This window comes from Haemorhous mexicanus, chromosome 2 (genome assembly GCF_027477595.1).
Source record: "Haemorhous mexicanus isolate bHaeMex1 chromosome 2, bHaeMex1.pri, whole genome shotgun sequence".
Classification (NCBI taxonomy): Eukaryota; Metazoa; Chordata; class Aves; order Passeriformes; family Fringillidae; genus Haemorhous; species Haemorhous mexicanus.
The window spans coordinates 97,670,828-97,689,382 of NC_082342.1; the positions used below are offsets into that span (position 1 = coordinate 97,670,828).

The 18,555-nt window shown below is 36.8% G+C and overlaps 1 protein-coding gene across 2 annotated transcripts in view; it reads left to right on the plus strand.

Moving 5' to 3' along the window:
• The window catches only part of ANKRD10 (ankyrin repeat domain 10), a 37,480-nt gene extending 21,782 nt beyond the window's left edge, over positions 1-15,698 (plus strand). Inside the window, exons 4-6 of one of the 2 annotated variants that reach the window (XM_059839682.1) lie at positions 7,338-7,573; positions 11,068-11,163; positions 14,024-15,698. In XM_059839682.1, the coding sequence (XP_059695665.1) occupies positions 7,338-7,573; positions 11,068-11,163; positions 14,024-14,508 (817 nt within the window). In that variant the 3' untranslated portion in view covers positions 14,509-15,698. The remainder of the gene's footprint in view (positions 1-7,337; positions 7,574-11,067; positions 11,164-14,023) is intronic. The other variant, XM_059839683.1, reaches the window with a different exon arrangement.
• Positions 15,699-18,555: the final 2,857 nt, after the last annotated feature.

The following is an 18,555-nucleotide window of genomic DNA, read 5'->3' on the forward strand; positions in this document are numbered from 1 at the left end:
TAACTGCAACGCTGCCTACCATGGTTAATGAATTTTTTCTTCTGCCAATGTTTGCTCAGTCAGGAGTTGAAGTATCTAGGAGCTAATTATAGCTGCATAATTCATAGTGAACTTTGATTTTCCTGTGGAGAAAGTGGCTTCACAAAGCATTGTCCTTCTCTTCAATATATTCCTCTTGTTATGATTTTGGATGATGTTCACAGGAACTCTAGCACTGGTTTTAAAAGTGTAAAATAATTTCAGCTGCCAGATGCTTTGTTGTGAAATAAAAACTTGGCACCAACTTGTGCTTTTGTAGATGCCCAGTGTGTAATTCTAGCATGAATTTGTATAGCTGCCCCGGCAGTGACACACATCTCTTTAGTTAAGATTATTTTTCTCTTGGTATCTGGAAAAAAAAAAGTTTGAAACAATTTTATAACTTCTGTATTTGGACACCAAAGGGTTAAAACACTTAAAGTTTAGCATTTTAAAATAATTTTGCTTTAGAAATTTTAGACTAGTATGCTACTGTTTATATAGGAAACAATTTTTCTCACTGTGGGCGTTTTAGTGTTCTGATCTTTTTTTTCTCTTTCTTCTTTTGTTTTGTTTTAATCCTTGTATCTGCTAATTTTTGTATATAGGAATAGCTACTAATTCTTTTGAGATACAGCCTACTAAATTTAAAGTAATTGAAGCCATGAGTTGACCGGTAACTTTAATCCGTTCTATATAAATTTTAGTGAAGAACTGAAAAATTGGTTTCAGGATGAAAGTTATAATGCTTTTAAAGGCATAAAAGGCTTAGTATCTTGTTGTTAAGGTGGTCACATGATAATGGCTTACATATTGAATAATGTGCTACAGCACTTTATGTATGTTAATGTACTTTTAATCTTAATGTTGCCTGCAAATATGTGATCCCTTATGATATAAGTTTCCTGTTTATGCACCATTGCCCGTTTAAATCAAACAGAAGATTCTGAAACTGTAAAAACTACACATGTCAATGTTTTACAGCTACGTAATTCGAATTGACTTGATTTTTTCAAGTAATCCTAGAAAGGGGGAGCATTCCATATAGAAACTGCTGAAACTGCCACAGGTGCTTCTCCGAAAACCTTACAGTTGTGGCATTGAATGTTCAGTATCGCTTCCTTTCTGCACACAAGGCATACTGTTGAGGTATTTGTTGCGGTGATTGGTTTTAATGCTAATCTAGGAATTCAGATATAGAATCTATAGATTTGCATGCTTTGCTTACCCTAATTTACAATTATCTACATTTTTATTTGTAAACTAACAATAGATAAGTTGAGATCAGTAATTTTTAACAGATATTACATTGATATACGAAAACTGTGGTTTATTTTCTTAGATTGTCGCATGGCATTAACAAAAACACAGTAAGCTGTAGGTGCTGTAATCACTATTTCAAATTAAACATTCAGGAGATTTTTTTTTATATATATGATTTTCAAAAATATTGTTGACTTTTTGTGTAGCAAATGTTTGTTTTGTTTTTCAAGGTATGTGACATTATAAGTTCAAGATAGTGTATTTCTAAGGTATTTCTATGTTAAGAAGACAAATTTACCTGGTTTTTTCTGCCAATGAATATGAAAAATGAACAATTGAAGCAACTTAGAAGCAATTTTTTGAAGTAAATTCAATCGCATTTATAATTCAAGATGAGAAGTACAAGTCTTTGTTTTCTTTCTACAGATCTTTCAAAGAGTAAATTCTGTATGTTACACTGAAGTAAATCTTCGTTGCACAAAGTCAAATTTAAACAATTCTGAATTTTGAGTGGTTTTTTTGGTTTTGGTTTTTCTTTTTACTTTCCATTGCTTAGCCATAGTGGAAGCATCTTGAATATTTTTTAATAACTTGCCTCAGTTTTTTTCTTCCTTTAGTAAACTTCTTAAATTAGGTTGAAATAATAAAAATTTCCTCCTAAATAAAGCTAAGCTGAAAGTTAAATTTGTGTTTCTGTTCACCAATCCTGTTTGGCCAGATAATGCACTTGTCTCTTGGTTTAGAGCAACAATTGTGAATTACACTCCCAGCCAACATTTTTGAAAAAGCATTTCAGAAGAAAGAAATACCTAAAGTCTTGCTTCATCAGTGTCCTCTTTATAGCTGCTTTAATTGGGTACTAGGACTTTCAGACAAACTGGGCATTTAGAATGGCAGTTCAGATGATGTCAACCCAGAGGGAGAAGAATGGACCCTAAAAAAAAAAGCCTCTTCATGCCAAGATCAGTCAGTTTTGAAGACTGCCTGTGGACATCACTTGATGGAAGAAGAAAAACATGTTATAAGAGTGTTTTAAGCACTGTAGGTCTGTGAATAAATGCATATGCAAAAGTCAGAGCGTTAACTCAATATATCAGTGTGTGTTTTGAGTTTATTTTTGAAAACACCTGTCACTACAGAGTGTGATAAGCAAGTGTCATATGTCCGAAAACTTCAAGATCACCTACTCCTCCATATTCAGGCTTTCATCGTCTTTTCTTATGGGTTTTTTTCTATTTAGAATAACTTTATAATATGAAAATGTATCCTTCCTTACATTTGGCTTTCTTCTTTTGCGTTGGAGTTAGCATCTTATACTTCTGTACTTCAAAGAAAACAAGATGTTCTTCTTCCCAGTTCCTGGATTTTAGCCTACAAGAAGACTGAGGGTAAATAATGGCGTGCTTCATGATTTTAATTTGTTTCTAGTAATAAGAATTACATGGAAACAGTGAATAAAGTATATAGCAAAAAATTGCTGCTTAATGAAAAACCCTGAACAGGACTCAGTCATTTTTCAAATACTTGAATTGCCTTGGAAAGGATGCAAGACATGTGTTTTCTAAACATGGAGTGAATTGACTTTCTGATGGCTGCCTTTAGCCCTGGACAGTGTCAAGTAAGGAATTTTTCTCCTGTTTGTCAGTTCCTGCCTTCATGTACATTTCTGTCTGGAGCAGGTGCCAAAAAAAGAATGACATTTTCAGAGCTTTTGTTTTCAGTGTCCTTTCTTCAGTTTTTCCACCTGTTCCTACAGCTAGACTGACCTTCACAGTTGTCTTAAGTTTTTGACTTTTTTCTTTTTTACTGGAGAGAGAAGGAAATAAGTTTTTGGAGCACTGCTCTCTGATTTGATAGTTACTAGGCCAACCTTAAGAAAATTCTGCATCAAGTCAAGGAATACTGCTGACTAAGCATAACACACATATTACTTTCCAAGACTTACTCTGATTTTTTTTTACTTACGTCTTCCTTCCATCCTTCCCACCTTCCTTGCTGCTGGCTTCTTCCTTCATAATGAGTTCATGTGAAAAATGCAGTGTTTGTGACCTGCTATTTTTCTTGTTTCAGCTAGAAGCCTAGCTGAGAGACAAACCTTGAAAAGAAACATAAGCTTGTCCTGAAAATTGGCATCTTTGTTGCAAAGCAAGAAGTTTTTTAAAAAAGCCAATAACAACAAAAACCTCTACAAAACGAAGTGTAAAACCCACTAGAAATTTCCGTCCCCATTTTTTAATTCTGAGTAATGCAGTTGCAGAAATAGACCTGACATATTTGCTGCATGATTTCCAGTAACAAAAGGACAGTTTGCCTGAAGATTTAATATCAGTGTGTTCCGAGCTTCTTGGAACTTCCACTATTTCAAGATGTTTAGGATAAAAGATCAAAGCTGGTACCAGAGAGATTGTTAACTAACTAAAAAAAGCAGAGGATGGGTGCAAAAGAAATTTTTTTTTTTTCAAGACTCATGACCTTGAGGTAGTTCTGTCCATGTCATCCACTGTTTTTTCCAGTGTTTTTCTTTTGCAGCCCAGGTCTTGAAGTTACTTTCAGTTATAATATTCTTTACCAATCCTTTTTCTTTATGTCAGCAGCTACAATAAATGAAATACCTTTCAAGGGACACCTAATAACTGAAAGAGCTGTAAATTTACTTGAAAATAGTGATCTCTGAGTTTCCTGCTTGTTGATCTTTCTTCCCTTTTTTAGCCACACATTCCAATACTACACATTGTAGCCAAATGAATCACATATTATTCCTCCTCCTTTTCACTTGATAGTCAGTTTACATATAATTGCAGTTCATAACCAAGGGCTGACAGGGATTGCATGTAAGAGGTTGAACTCCTCTTATGTGTGGCTGGGACAGTGAACCATTTCTATTTTCATCCATATAACCTAGTCTGTCTACAGTAATGACACTTAAATTCTTAGCTCCTGGGATAAGCTGAGGCAGACACTTCACTGCCAGACATGGGCAAAAGGTTTAGTATTAGATGTTCCTTGTAATTACAGCTGTAACAGGGTGGTTCCACTCCCAAGTTCAGATTAACACTTAAAAAGAATGATCTGGTAGATATCCTGGTTTTTTGATTCATTCAAGTACTCCAGGCTTTCTGGAAGGACTGTATTTTACGCTTTTTCTGTTACAGACTCAGAATCCTTACCGTCGTTGACTATTTCTAAATTATTTTGAAAATACAAAAACTATTCCAGACTGGGTAACTCGGTTAGGAGCATTTTCTTTTCTATTGTGTTCCTATTTACATTAGCAATTTTTTTTTGATTACTTGTATTTGGTTATGATAGGCTAATGTAGCACTGCTACCTCTTGCTGCCCTTTATGTTCCCTCTGACAGATGTTTTCCTCTTTGAAAAGCTAGAGAAATCAGCTAAAGAGGTAGGTCTTTTTTTATCTTAATCTTTCTAGCCTGTTTTTGAGAAAGTGACGGAAGGTTTCTGCAACATTTGTCAGCTTTTCCTTTAATGCGTCCTGTTAATATTGGAATGCAAGGCAGTCTAACAGAAATTTGAAAGTATTTGAAAGTCCAAGAATAATCAGGCTTTGATTAAAATCATGGACATGGACAACTGGATATAGGAAAAATATTCAAATTAGTGTAAGTGAGCAGAGAGAACATCTGTGTTGTCTTCTATAACATTTGTTCAAACAGTTTTCAGAGTCATCTAGAACTTAGAATCTCCTCTTATTTCATTGAACTTTTTTTTCTTTTCATTACTAACTTGATAGGCTAAATTCACTTTCACACCTTTAAAAGAGGTGTTTCTAAACTTCAGAAGCAAGAATGTTAAATCCTGTAGGCTTGAGTCCGTTGAAATCTAGGCAGTGCTTCCAGGATATTTCTGTAAAACAAGCACATCTTTGTCTACCTAGTTCAGAATGAGGTAGGAGTGTGACAGAACTTTAAATATCAGAGATCATTGCATTTTTAAGTTTTGCAACCTTTAACTCCTTTCTATTTTTTTTTCCTGGGAAATTTAGTTTTTCTTTCTCAGAGTTTGGTTGTGTAGCTTTACACACTTTGATCTTTGTTTATAAATTTCCAAATGCCTCTGGCATCTTACATTCACGATCCTTTGGAAAATGGTGACTGAACTGTAGTCTTACAGTCAGTTTTGAAAAGCAGAATTAGTGTTCATTTGTACCTGCTAAGTCATAGAATTTCTTGAACTTCTCTTAAATTAGATGGCCATTCAATACCATTTTGATTTTGTAATTTTTATCTTTGCATAACTTTGTTTATTTTGTTCTTGCTTAGATTTCTTTTATTGTTCTTTTCGGGCTCGGAAATTTAAAAAATATGTCAGAGAACTGAGCTTTTCTTCTTGAACAGAACAGATCTGTTAACATTTGTGTTTCCTAAGCTTTAGTTTCATTGTTCTACATCATTATGCTGCACAAATAAATCAGAATTGCTAAAGGAGTGTCAAATATTTGTTGCTTAGCAGCAGCTTCAACAAGTCATCTAGATCAGCAGGGGAAGGGATTGACAGTAGAATTTCTGATACCATAGGCAGCTCTTACAATGAGGAGAAGAGACTCCTCTCAAGATTCAGCAACCTTTATACTCTAAACCCTTCTCCTGATGCGAGCTTTAATTCTCCTTTGTTCATATTAATCCCATTCATATATTGCCTACACTTGATGCACCTACACTTGCAGTTCTTCTGTAGGTATTTAAAACTAATACCACCTTAAAGTTTGATTTCTTTTGACTAACTAGGTTTTTCCGTATTCTGAAATCTTACTGTCTAGAGCACTCTTGACTGCTGTTCTGTGGACTTTCACTTGTAGTCCAAGTAAATTATGACTTAGAATAGTACAGTATGGAATGAAATTAATCCTGGTTTAGATTATGAGTTTTGTGATCCTGTAATAGTCAATTTCTAAAGGTGTTCTTATTTATATTTGTAGCAAGTAAGTTACAGTGATCTAGGAAGCAAATCTGGGCTTTGTTCTTTGATTTCTTCTCATGAGCTGTAGTTTCAAGAGAATCATGTCCATAAATCTTCTGAATTCTTCTGTTAGCTGGTCTGTTTCTGGATTTTTAAGTGAGGGACTTGTCTAAATGACTGAAGCCAAGAAAAAAAGAATTCCACTTCTCTGACTAGTTACATCTCTCTGGAAAAATATTAGGAAAGATTAATGGGCATCTTTTGCATCACCATCTAGTTTTGTCATTCCTGGCCTTCTTGTCTCCACTTTTTTGCTCTTCCTGATGAAGTTAGCCTAAGTTGCTAAGCACAAGACATCTTGTGTGTTAGTGTAAATGCACATGATTCAACACTTTTTCAAATTAAACCTCCGCATATCTGCATGTCCTCCCTGATTTCATTCCTAACCTCCTTGATGCACTAGAATATGCAAAATCCAGTGCCATTCTCTTGTGCACAGAAAAGTCTTGGTTGAAATTACCAAAGCAAGTTCCAGTACTTATGATGTCACACACTTTGAAATGAGAAACAAACCTGAAACAAAAGTATAAGCAAAGCACATCTAAGTATAGCATCTTTATCTACCTTATACTATATATGTATGTATTTTGTTGTGAGGAAAAATAGTGATGTTGTTGTTACCTTAGAAACCAGAATGCCATGGACAATTGCCAAGTCATGTTAAGTTTGTTTTGAGTATTTGATCTTTTGCTGAAGTTAAGGCAATAGATTGCAGAATAAACTGCAGAAGATGGTAAAATTCAACACTTAAATTAGTCTGAAGTTTATGTAAAGATCAGCTACTTCAGACTATTTTAGAGTAAAGCATTTTGAGAAGTTTAAATAGGAAGATGGTTTAAGGCACATAGTATATTGATTTTATTTAAGTGTATTGTCTCCCAAATTTTGCTTAGAAGTGAGATATATGTGCAAAAAGTTAAGATAGTTATAAAACTAAGATTGATAACTAATTTCTTAATGGAAAATTTGCTAAGTATATGTTTTCTCTCATCACCAGCAGATAGATAGTCAGTAAGGGCAGCAGCAGCAGCCAGCTAGCCTGATGAATGAGTGTAATCCAGTTTCTTTGTATTGTACAGCTTGAGAAATGCCAGTGGCCTGACAGCAGCAGACCTTGCACATACCCAGGGCTTCCAAGAATGTGCCCAGTTTCTCTTGAACCTCCAGAACTGTCACCTGAATCGTTTCTATAGCAATGGCACCTTAAATGGGGTTCATCAGAATGCAGGTCCCAATCCATTCAGTGGTGGGACAAGTCGAAAGAGATCCTTTGAAGATATGGAGTCTGCTGGAGTGAAGAAGGCTAGAACAGAAGGTGAGACCCCAGAGGTAAAAGGGATGGGTTGATACTGTTGTTGAGAAAGGCAAATAAACGTTTTAAAGTCTTTGGAGTGGATGTTGAGTATTATTGACAAACTCACATATCTAAATTACGTATTAATACAAGCAGCAGATTAATACAATTACTCCATGCCACAAGATCCTAGTTCTGCCTGTCGTCATCTTGGCATATTCAGAAATTTCTATTTCCAGAGAGTGCTAAAGCTGCATGATGCTGAGAATAATTATGCAGGGGAGTAGGAGCTGAAATTAGCTTCTACTCCTTCCTCAGTTTCTTCAGCTTCAGGAGGGCCAAGTAAAGTTCCATTGATTCACAGAGATGCTTGGATGTTCTGATGGTAATCTCCCGTTCAGGGATAAATTCACAGTTCAGAAACTGCTACATAAGGTACATGGAAGAAATTGAATGCACAAGGGTTTCCCAAATCAAGAAGGGTTATGTCTGTAAATTAACATACCCTATGTTTCCTGGATTGTTTTCCAAGGGGAACTGCTGTCTTACGCAAGGGTGTAAGAACAGAATGAACCTTAAGGTTTCCTATCCAGCCTTGTATGTTGAGGATACTGCTTTGCCAGTGATGATGAAGTAGTACAACCTAAAGATATATTTTGGTAGCTCTGTGTAGAAATCTTTTTAGATTTTAGATGTTTTTAGAAACACCTTGAGTAACATGGTGGAGGAGAATGATCTTCTTCTTTTCTATTGGTCATCCCACTAAATTCTTACTAAAAACTAGGGAGTAATTCTGCACTCAAACCTCCTTTTTCCTGATGATGCTAAAGGATGCTTTTCTTTAGCATCAGGAAAGGGACTTCATAGGTCCTCATTGAAGGCACTTTGTTCAGTTAAAGTTGACATTCTAACATAAGTTACTTTGAGTGAACCAAATAGAATGGGCTTAAACAGTGCTTAATTCCAGATAGCAAGGGGGGAATTGAGACCTAAACCATGTTTCTAAATATGACATAGGCAACATAAATCATGTCAATATCAGCACTGCTGTTTGTGCAGTACTTGCTATCCAAACACCGCTTCACCTATACCAGGATCAGAGACCTTAACTGGGTAGTCCATGGCCAATCATAAACAGGATACGTTGTTTCACGTAGCTGGTCTAAATGATAAATTTCATTATGGAGAAGAGTCCCTGGCAGTTAAATACAAGACTTCAGGAATAAGTAGTTACTAAGTAGCTACATAGAATAAGAAAACTTGCCTAGTACGCGAGTGTCCATAACAACTGCAGAAAGATGTTTTGAGTCCACTGATCTACCAGGAGGCACTGCTTGAAGTCAAGTTACCTTGCATTTTGAAGAGCTGCCCTGAGTGTTCCTAAGCAGCTGTCTCTTTCAGAATATGCTCCAAGCTAGTCAGTGGGCAGCGTTTCCCCACAATCAGGGGGACTGGCGCTGTATCTGCATTACCTTTCACTGTTCAGAGTTGGTCCAGTACCTAAGTTAGATTGAGCAAATAGACAGTGCTTGAAGTAAACAAGTGCTCCTGAACAATTACAAAAATGTTGGAAAAGCAATCAGAGTAGATTATTTTTGAAATTGTTAACAATATGACTTTTTAAGACCTTCACAAACAAATGCAAAAGCTTTGCTTCTTTTGCTTGAAGGTTTTTGGAGTAACTAAGAGGTGCATGCCAGCTGGGGGAGTTTCTAATCTGACGTGTTTGCCCTCAAAGACATCAGCATCAATAATAACTATTGCATCGATGTAAAAAGTCTCTTGCACTGAGAATGAGTCACTGTTCCTGAGGCATTTTGGTAAACAACAAATAGATATAATAATAGAGCTGAGTAATGAGTTATCAGTACATCTTTGTGCTTAGCTGGCCTTTTTACAGAACAAGCCAAATTTTGTGTTATTTTTAATCCCTTACTAAAACCACACTGGTCTGTTGTCCTTTAAAGACTATTTGCACAGGAGATTCCAGATGCTCAGAGAGTGATGCCAGCCTATATTTGCAGGGAAAAGTCAGGTTTTGATAGCCATACCCCAAATTGGAACAATCACTGCTTTGGAATGACTTGCTGCAACAGCATACATCCCTTACAAGAAGCCATAAGCAGTAGAGTTGAGCGAAGATAAATGCTTAAGGTGTGCTGTGCCCTGGAATAACTAAACAGGGCAGTGGATGGGCATTACTTGTAATTGTTTATATACACACAGGTGTATCTGCTCACAGGTGCATAGAATTAAAAGAAGCCTTAAACTTCAAAATTAGGCAAGGCTGATACATGATACACTGTATCAGAAACTAATTACTCAAGTGTAATTACGAGAAGTAAATTGGTGACCGCTTTCAGAATATATGCCAAATAGTTTTTAATTTTGATTTTCAACATAAACTGAATTTTATGTCCATCTTTCTGAAATCAATTCCAGAAATTTCATCCTGCTTCCTGGGAAGATCAGCAGAGGGTGCACAGGTTCAATGATGATGATGATGATGCACACTGAGCCAACTGGTCACACAGCTGTGTTCGTGTCAGTCATAATCCTGACCCCTGTAGTGCAGCCCTCAGCAGGTTGACTTGTTCTCTGTGATGTGTGTGCTGCTTATAGCCCGTGTCTCTGTGTCACAAGCCTCAGCACAGATGCTTTGGGTGTTCTGTGTGAGGTGTGATGGAGGGCGTTCCTGGAACTGGACCTTGGAATTGGCCAACATGAAACTGCACTTACATATTCCTCTAGTTAATTAAAAAAAAAAAAATCTTTCCTTTCCTGGTTTAGGGTAATTTGAAGCCTGCTGATCCAAGGGCCCTGACGTCATTTAAGCCCTCAGTGATCTCTTTGGCCCTGCAACACTTCAGGACTTAAGGTTCCTTAAAAATGAGCAGCTTATGAAAATTTTGATTGTGCCAAAGGTAATGGGAGCTGAATTGCAGTCCCCCAAAGCAGTAATTTACAACTTAATATTGAGAGTGTGTGCAGTGTGTGTAGAGAAGTGTGCCAATGTCAGTGTGAAAGCAGAGCAGGGCCTTCTGGGATAGTAGTGGAGCAGTGCTCTGGGTAGGTACAAGAAGTAGTAGAAATTAAGCCCATCTTGCTTATTAAAGCATTCCCCCCAGCAGTCTAACCACTTGGCAGTTTCTTTCAGAAGACAGTTCTGCTTGTTCAGCTCTTGAAGAGATCCCTGGGAGCAGTCTGGTGTGGATTAGGGTGGGGTTTTGGGACCTGGCCCTTGAGGGAGAAAAAGAGAGCAGTCTAAACTGACAGTAGACAAATGTGAGTTGGATAATGTGCTGGTTTTGCCACAACCCCTGTAAAGCCTGAGTAACTTAAATTTCTCTTCATTCAACCTATTTGTACATCCTACTAGTAACTTTAATATGTAGGTGCAAAGTCTGATAGGTACCCTGGTAATTTTGTTTTGCTTTAATAATCAAAGCAATCATCTTTTTGTTGGCTGAGTTTTCAAGTGGGCACTTATGACTAAACATGTCTTTTTCTGTCAGCTTACAGCTTTGATGGCTTAATACCAATGCCGAATGGAGGAGCTGAGGACGATGCTGACAATATGCACGTTGATAGAGAGTTTGCTGTTGTATCAGGTGGGAGTGGACAGTTTCCTGTTAACTACAACAACATTCAAATGGTTGAAGACACCAAACAACAGGAGAGTACTTCTGTTGGACCAAAAGAAATTGAGATATACACTGTTTCTGCAATGCAAACTCCTTGTCGTTGCAAGAATCAATATGCATTTTATTTTTAATTAAAGTATAAAACTTAGTCCTTTATTTTTGCACATTGTTGTCTGGAGTCTTGAAAACTATTGTATTGCTGTAACACCCATTATACTGGGAGTTTAGTAGGTATCAAAAGTTAGCTGTTAAATGCAATGTATTGTAATGGTGAAAGAGAAGGTTTATTAGTAATTTCTTAACATTTCAAGTAAACAAGTCCACGATGGCTGTTTCACTTTTAACCTGAGGCTTGTATTACGTTGTGCCTTGCTTCTAGTTGCTATAATTTTGAGTTAAAGGAAATTCAGAAATAAGTTAAATTATTTGTTTAATTTCGATTGATTAGATAGTAAGAAGACTTGATAGGGAAGCATTTTTTAGCTTTGAAAATAACATGTTGTGACAAAACTATATTCAAAATAGTACAATACATACTCTAGAGAATAGTCTAGACATACACCCTGTGTCCAGAACTTGCTCAGACACAATGACATAAGTGCAGGATCCTGCTGTGGGGCTTTTTATGTGAATAGAAGACCAGACATCACAGTTCTACTATTTAGAACTAGTGTACCTGGGAAAACAGATTTTGTGTTTTGTACCAATCATAATGAAACAGTCAAAGTGTTACTAGGATTGGTCAATATTAATGCTCTAGATTTTTTAAGGGCTGCTTAATCAAGATGCTTTTGGTGACGGGATGTGTATAGATTTTGGTTAAAGCTGTCTTGGGTCAGCCTTTTTTGCACTTTGTAGGTTAAGACATGGAGTTACTACAGTTGTGCATTATTACGTTCGGAAATTAATTTCCTATTTATAAATTTTTTCTGCCAGAAATATGTTTATGCTTTGTACCATAGATCCAATTCAACAAAGGGAATGATTATAATAGATATTTTAATATATTAGGAATAAATAGATATACATATATATAATCAATACTTTAAAAGTAGACTATGGTATTTTCCAGTGATCATTACTAAGTGTTCTTATTTATGGAAAAATTATTTTCTTTCATAAATATATACTATTGCTGTATTACTGTAGGTGCTCATTTTAAACCAATAATAGCATTCTATAATTATGACTAAAATTATTCATTACCTACTTTTCATATTAACTAATAGAAGTGCCAGATTTATTAAATTTGATTTGGCAAAACCAACCTATAATGGTTTATTTTTAAAAAGTTAAAATTTTGCACTTTTCAGTTAATAAACACTATATGAAACTCCTTCTGTGCGTTTTTATCACTGAAGTATTAACTTTGATGTTGTGATGGGTTTATGGGGTTTTTTTTCCATTTTTAATGAGAATTTATGGTTAGTGAGGTAAGCTGATGTGGTTATTTTAACTGATGTAGGGACTAAATGGGAAACTCCAGTTAGTAGATCCAGGGAGTTCAAATTAGACACGTTTCTTGTGTAACATACTGGTGTCTGTGAAGTATCAGTGTTGTAATTCGTACTTCAAATAATAGCCATGCAAAAAACAGAGAGAACCAAAACTCCAGATTCTTCCTTGTCAGACAGTGGTACTCATTATGTGTCACTTAAATGGGAACCCAGTGTTTTACAAATGTGGGAAGTTGCCAACAGACTAAATTAACTGAATTAATTTGCATACACACAGTGAATGCAATCCTGTTTTGCACATGGGTTTATGTGTTCCTGGAGACATAAACATATGTGCATGTATCCAAGGATAATCACAGAATGTAAAATCTTAAAATGTCACTACATAGCTCTGTAGTTGCTATGTTTGCCTTGCTCATCTTTACCAATGTAGACATAAATTATATTTTAAAGGCAGAATATATCATGCATTTTTTGTGCTAGTACTTTTGAGTACCACTGCAAAAACATGCATTTCAGACAGACTGATGAAATCTGTTAATGGAAACAAAACCTACTGTACTAATTACTAACTTCAAAAGGGAAATTGCTTCAAAACAGTTGTCAGTGATTTTTGCATGCACATTTTTAGAAATTTGTTTCCTGCTTTTATTTTTTAGTCTTCTGTGCACTCTGCTGTTGCTATTGTATGGCATTTTGCATGTGGATTGTACACATGCTGTTTTAAATATAGCATAGAATACAAACCTGCCCAGTATGTTATTTAGCAAGCTACTAGGTACATTGAAGTACTTTCTGAATAAAGGAACTTGGTAACGTTTTATATTAGCACTCCAGTGTAACATTTCTTTATGTGGCTTACTTCAGTGCATACTGTACTGTGAGAGTTACAAATAAAAAGAAAAAAAAACCCCACAGTTAAATTACAGCTGAAAATGGAAAAAAATCCACCGTTCACCCTGTCACAGATACTCAGTTCTTGTATGTACATAATCTTCCATCCCAAGAGGGCATTACAGTTAAAGTGGAAAGATCACTTTATTCCTCCCTTGAAAATACTGCCCAGAATGTTGTCAGCTGCACTTACTTCTTACAGTTAAATAAAAAAAAAAATCTGAGAAGTTCACATTGTCTTTGCAAAGATTATTATAGGCATATTTTCAAAACATGTGGATAGATAGTTGCATCTTCAGCATAAGAATCCGTGCCACAAATTTACTAATCGGATCTCATTACTTGGAACTACCTACATTGTTACAAAGAAAGGATAGATTTATTTTCAAAGCTGTGTATGGAAGCATTTTTAAGTAAGTGAACTATAGTGGAGACATTTTGATGTATTTCGATTTATTCTTAATTGTTGGTGACAGGTGTATTTCTTAATGCAGATATGAATAGCAGTAGCTCCATATTGAATGCACTGACAAATGGATGTGCCATCAATGGACATTTGGATTTCAGCGCCGCACAGCAGCTCAGTGGGATGGATGCCAGGCGTGAGGAGTGCTTAGCATTGACAGCCAACGGCGTCATTCCCGGAGTCACTTCTCCCAGCAGGCACCGGATGCACACCACTAACGGCACCGAGGAGCCTGAGAAAGCCATGAGTAATTCCACGGATATGTGTGGATCTCTGCACCTGAATGGGAGCCCCAGCAGCTGTGTTTCTAACCGGCCCTCGTGGGTGGAAGACCCTGGAGACACTTTGCACTATGGACACTATCATGGTTTTGGGGATACTGCTGAAAGCATCCCTGAACTCAGTAGTGTTGTTGAGCATTCCAATTCTGTCAAGGTCGAACAGAGATATGACAATACTGTCCTAGGCACAATGTATTTGTACCACGGTTCCTAGACGAACGACATTTATATCAAACGCATATTGAAATTGCTACCAAATGAAACTGGGGGGACAGAATCCTCACATAGCATTAAATCTGAAGATCGCAACTTGTTGCTATTTTTACACTTTGTTTATATGAAAAGTAAACCTTTAATTTGATGGCCTTATACAATAGTTGTAGTTTGTTGCATGTATGGGGCTTATTTAGTGATAAAATAGGTGCTGTCATGATGGAATGTTTATTGTTTTTATTTTTTTATTATGGAATGTTCTGGTTTTGTATTTTTTTTCTAAGCTTGTGAACACTATCTTTCCCTTTTTAGAGCTGTTTTCCCTTTTATTAAAACAATGTTTAACTGAATTTTGTGAAGAAAATGCTACATATGTGCATCACTTAGAGATAAAATTTTTTCTTTTCCGTATCTTCTGCTGAAGCTATGGTAGCAATATCAATGCCAGCTCTCACTATGCAAGGTTGAAAGTGGCAATCTTCTGGAGCTTCTCTGACTTTACAGTTTGTACATTTGTTTGGTATAATTAGATGTTCATCTTGAAATTTTTTGAACGAGTTGTTTAAAAATGCAGAGACAAATTTGGAAGGAGTTGCTGTTCACTTTCTGTAGCGTAGAAATGCTTTTTGTTGTTGTTGGGCTCTTTGCATTACAGAGTGGGAACGTGGGCTGCCTTTGTTCGGTCGCGGTTGGGTGTGCCTCAGGTTAGCTCTGTGGTGGGTTTCTTTGGCTTCTCTCCTTTGTATGTGTGCTTGATGTTTTACCATAGCTCACAGACTGGAGGCATGTTGGCACTGTTCTGCTTTGTACGCAGTTTAAAATTGCTGTTACTCGTTAGAGAATTTGCCGAGTCAAAATATTTGAGTTTGACTGTCCTGGATATACATTTATTGTCTTTTTTTTTTAACATATGCTTTGAAAATGTAACGTTGTGTACTCTTTGGGCTATGCTCACAGAAAATACATTGTATTTAATGCTTAATACACAAATCAAAATTCATATAAGTGCACTATATGAGCACTAATACTATAAGTTGCTGCTTGTGTTATAAGTGAAGAGTGGGGAAGAATATGGTAAATGAGATAAGCCCTCTGAATTGTGTTGATTTTTTTGTTCTTGTTTTGTTTAAAAAGGGACCTTTACAAATTGGATTTTAAAAAAATAAAGAAACATATTGCATTGTATCTGAATATTTTGTTTAGATGTTATTATTTTAGCAGCAAGTTGAGAAAGCCTTCAACAGTTTATAAGTCACAATTCTCATAATCTTGCTCAGTGCTGCTGGTGAATTCCTTCTTGTCAGCATATGAAAGCAAATGGGAACAGGCCAACAAGTTGTCCTTGATTGAATTACAGAAACACAAACTGGATATCAGGCGTATGACAAGTCGCATCAGCCTTCAGCTTAAAAAATACTGGGTTAAAATACTGCCTGTCTGTAAATAAAAAAAAAAATTATAGTCTCATTCAAACATTTTTAGCAAAATGCTACTCATTGCAGAGAAGTCAGTGTTTGAATTAGCCTTTATGTGGTTCACTAGGCACAAGATGCTCACAGTGTATTTGGATTCAGAGTAGGACTGACAGGAAAATTGACCAGTTCTTTTGCAGACCAGCAGTACTCCTCAATGATTTCTGGAAATAAAAAAAAGGAAAAAAGCCCACTCAGTGAAAGCTGAGTGTCACCTGAGATGAGCTGCCCTGGCATGCACATTAACCACTTGCTTGTGCTTGGGCAGCTGTACCTGGGCCCTGTTTTAGATGGTTTAATTTGCTGGTGTAGTGCCCGGAGGAGCACAGGCCATTGCTCTTGTACTGACAGGAGACAGTGGCTCTCATTTACTGTAGCGTTTGAGCTTGGGGATCTTAGTATTTGCCAAGTTTGCTCCATGTGCTTTTTTGTACTTCTTCAAATAAATGAAAGCAGCTCATAATAAGCCCTGCCATCTTACCTTACTCCATCTTACCACAGCTCTAAACTGATCCCTAGAGAGCTTGCTTTGGGTACAGCTTTGGTAAATTGGCATATGAGGGTGTAATGTTAGGTAGATAATTTTAGCAAGATAAGATTTATACTCTGTTCATAAGACAAGATTTTTAAAATCTGTGTACATTTGGTTTTCATTCATTTGCTCTTCACACATTTTCACCTAAAAATACCTTGGAAGACATTGTACTTCAAATTATTTTAAAAAGCACTTCTGTGCGTGTGTGTTCGGCCACATTCTGATCCAGAGACAGAATTGGAGGTGTGTATCTGTTGTCAGCCCCATTGAAGCCAATTGTTAAATTAGGATTACGTGGAGAAGAACACTGAGGGCCATATGATGTAGGTGCACTATATGTGCCCCCCAGGTGTCTTTGTCTACAGTTAATGTTGCAAAGGTAGAACTCTGTGACAGAGGATGACTCAGGCAAGAGCTGAGATGCATACATTTTAAAACACCAAATAAGGATAAGAATTCAAAGGTGCATTTTTTCAGGTGCTCTTTGAGACTATATTTATTTACTGCAAAGGTCATCTAAAGTCTTGTTTTTAAATTATCCCATAAATCTTCAATGAGGAATCACAGAATCCCAGCGTGGTTGAGGTTGGTGAATACATACGCAAGTGTATGCTGCTGTTGTTAGCCCATACCCCACTCACAGGAAAAGAAAATTCTCATGCTTACTTGGAATGTTCTGGATTTCAGTTTGCCTTGTAATTTGAGATACATGTGAGCAATAAGTTATAAAAGTAATGAGCTCAGCAGATCCAGCTGCACTTCTGTGCTGAACTGGTAGGTAAAGGATTGTCAGGAACAGAATGAGTTCTGCCAGGTGCAGCTGTGTCTTTCCATACCACAGAATCATAGGATGGCCTGGGTTAGAAATTGCCTTAAAAATCAGCTACTTCCAAGCCTCCTGCAGTGGTCAGGTAGATGCAATTATTGATGATGCAGAGGCCTTGTTTTTTAATATCTTGCTGTAAAATGCAGAAGACTTTCCTGGGGTTGCTGTGCCAGACCAGCTGAGGCAGCCTGAGAAGGCTGTCAGAGCTCACAAACCCTCCTCAGGCCTGAGTTACCGAGTCTCAGATTGTGCTGACAGCAGTGCTGAGCCATTTGAATGAAGCTGTGCTTTGCAGTTCTGAAGAGACTGCTGGGTTTTAAACACCTGGAGGTAAAGTCTCACCAGCTCTTTGCCTGGCCAGGGCAATAGCATTGTAGGACTGTTCATACTTGGGCCTTTTTCCAAGTCTCGAATTCTCAATACTAGCAACAAGCAAACTTTTTGGTTTTAGGTATTGCTTTGTCTTACTCTTACCTGGGTTCTGGAAATGGCTGTCTAAGAGCAAAGTTTTCTTTCCAGATGTAACTTGATAGCACCACTGTAAATGTCATATGGAATTCACTAACTGGTTATTCTCAACATCTTCCTTATAATCTCTTCGACTCTCAATTTTGTGTGAAATTTCAGTTTATTTCTTTCTGGCTGATGCAGCTGTTTTTGCCCTAATTCCCCCTAAATGTTGCTCCTTTCCTATTTTGTTTTTCAAAACCATTTGCAGAGTTTTGGCAGAAATACAAGTCAGTACAGATTCAGGCAGTATTTTGATACAGAATATTTCTGACTGAGTAGTTAAAATTAGCAGCATTGGAAGAGGGAAGAGGGAAGTGTTACACTACTTCTTACGTAGTTAGAGTCCTTAATATTTTTAACAATCCCCTGATTCCAAATAAAATCTAGTCTAAACTTCTAACAGTGATGAAAGAAGGCTTTCATTTGAGATAGGTATTAGATTGAGATGAGATCCTGCTTGGCTTCAAGAGCAGGTGCAAATAACTTTCACACCCTGTGAACTTTCCTGATTGCTACTCTTGCATCTTACTGATCAAATCCTGGTCCTTGCTCTGGCTGTCATTCAGTAAGCTAGCAAAAGACACTCTGTAATGCAGTGTATTTCACTGCTCTGACAAACCCTTGGCCTCCTGCAGTCTGAAACTGAACCCCACCTTCCTGTTTATATCCAAGTTACAAATCAAGCTACCGAGCTGCTGTCATTCC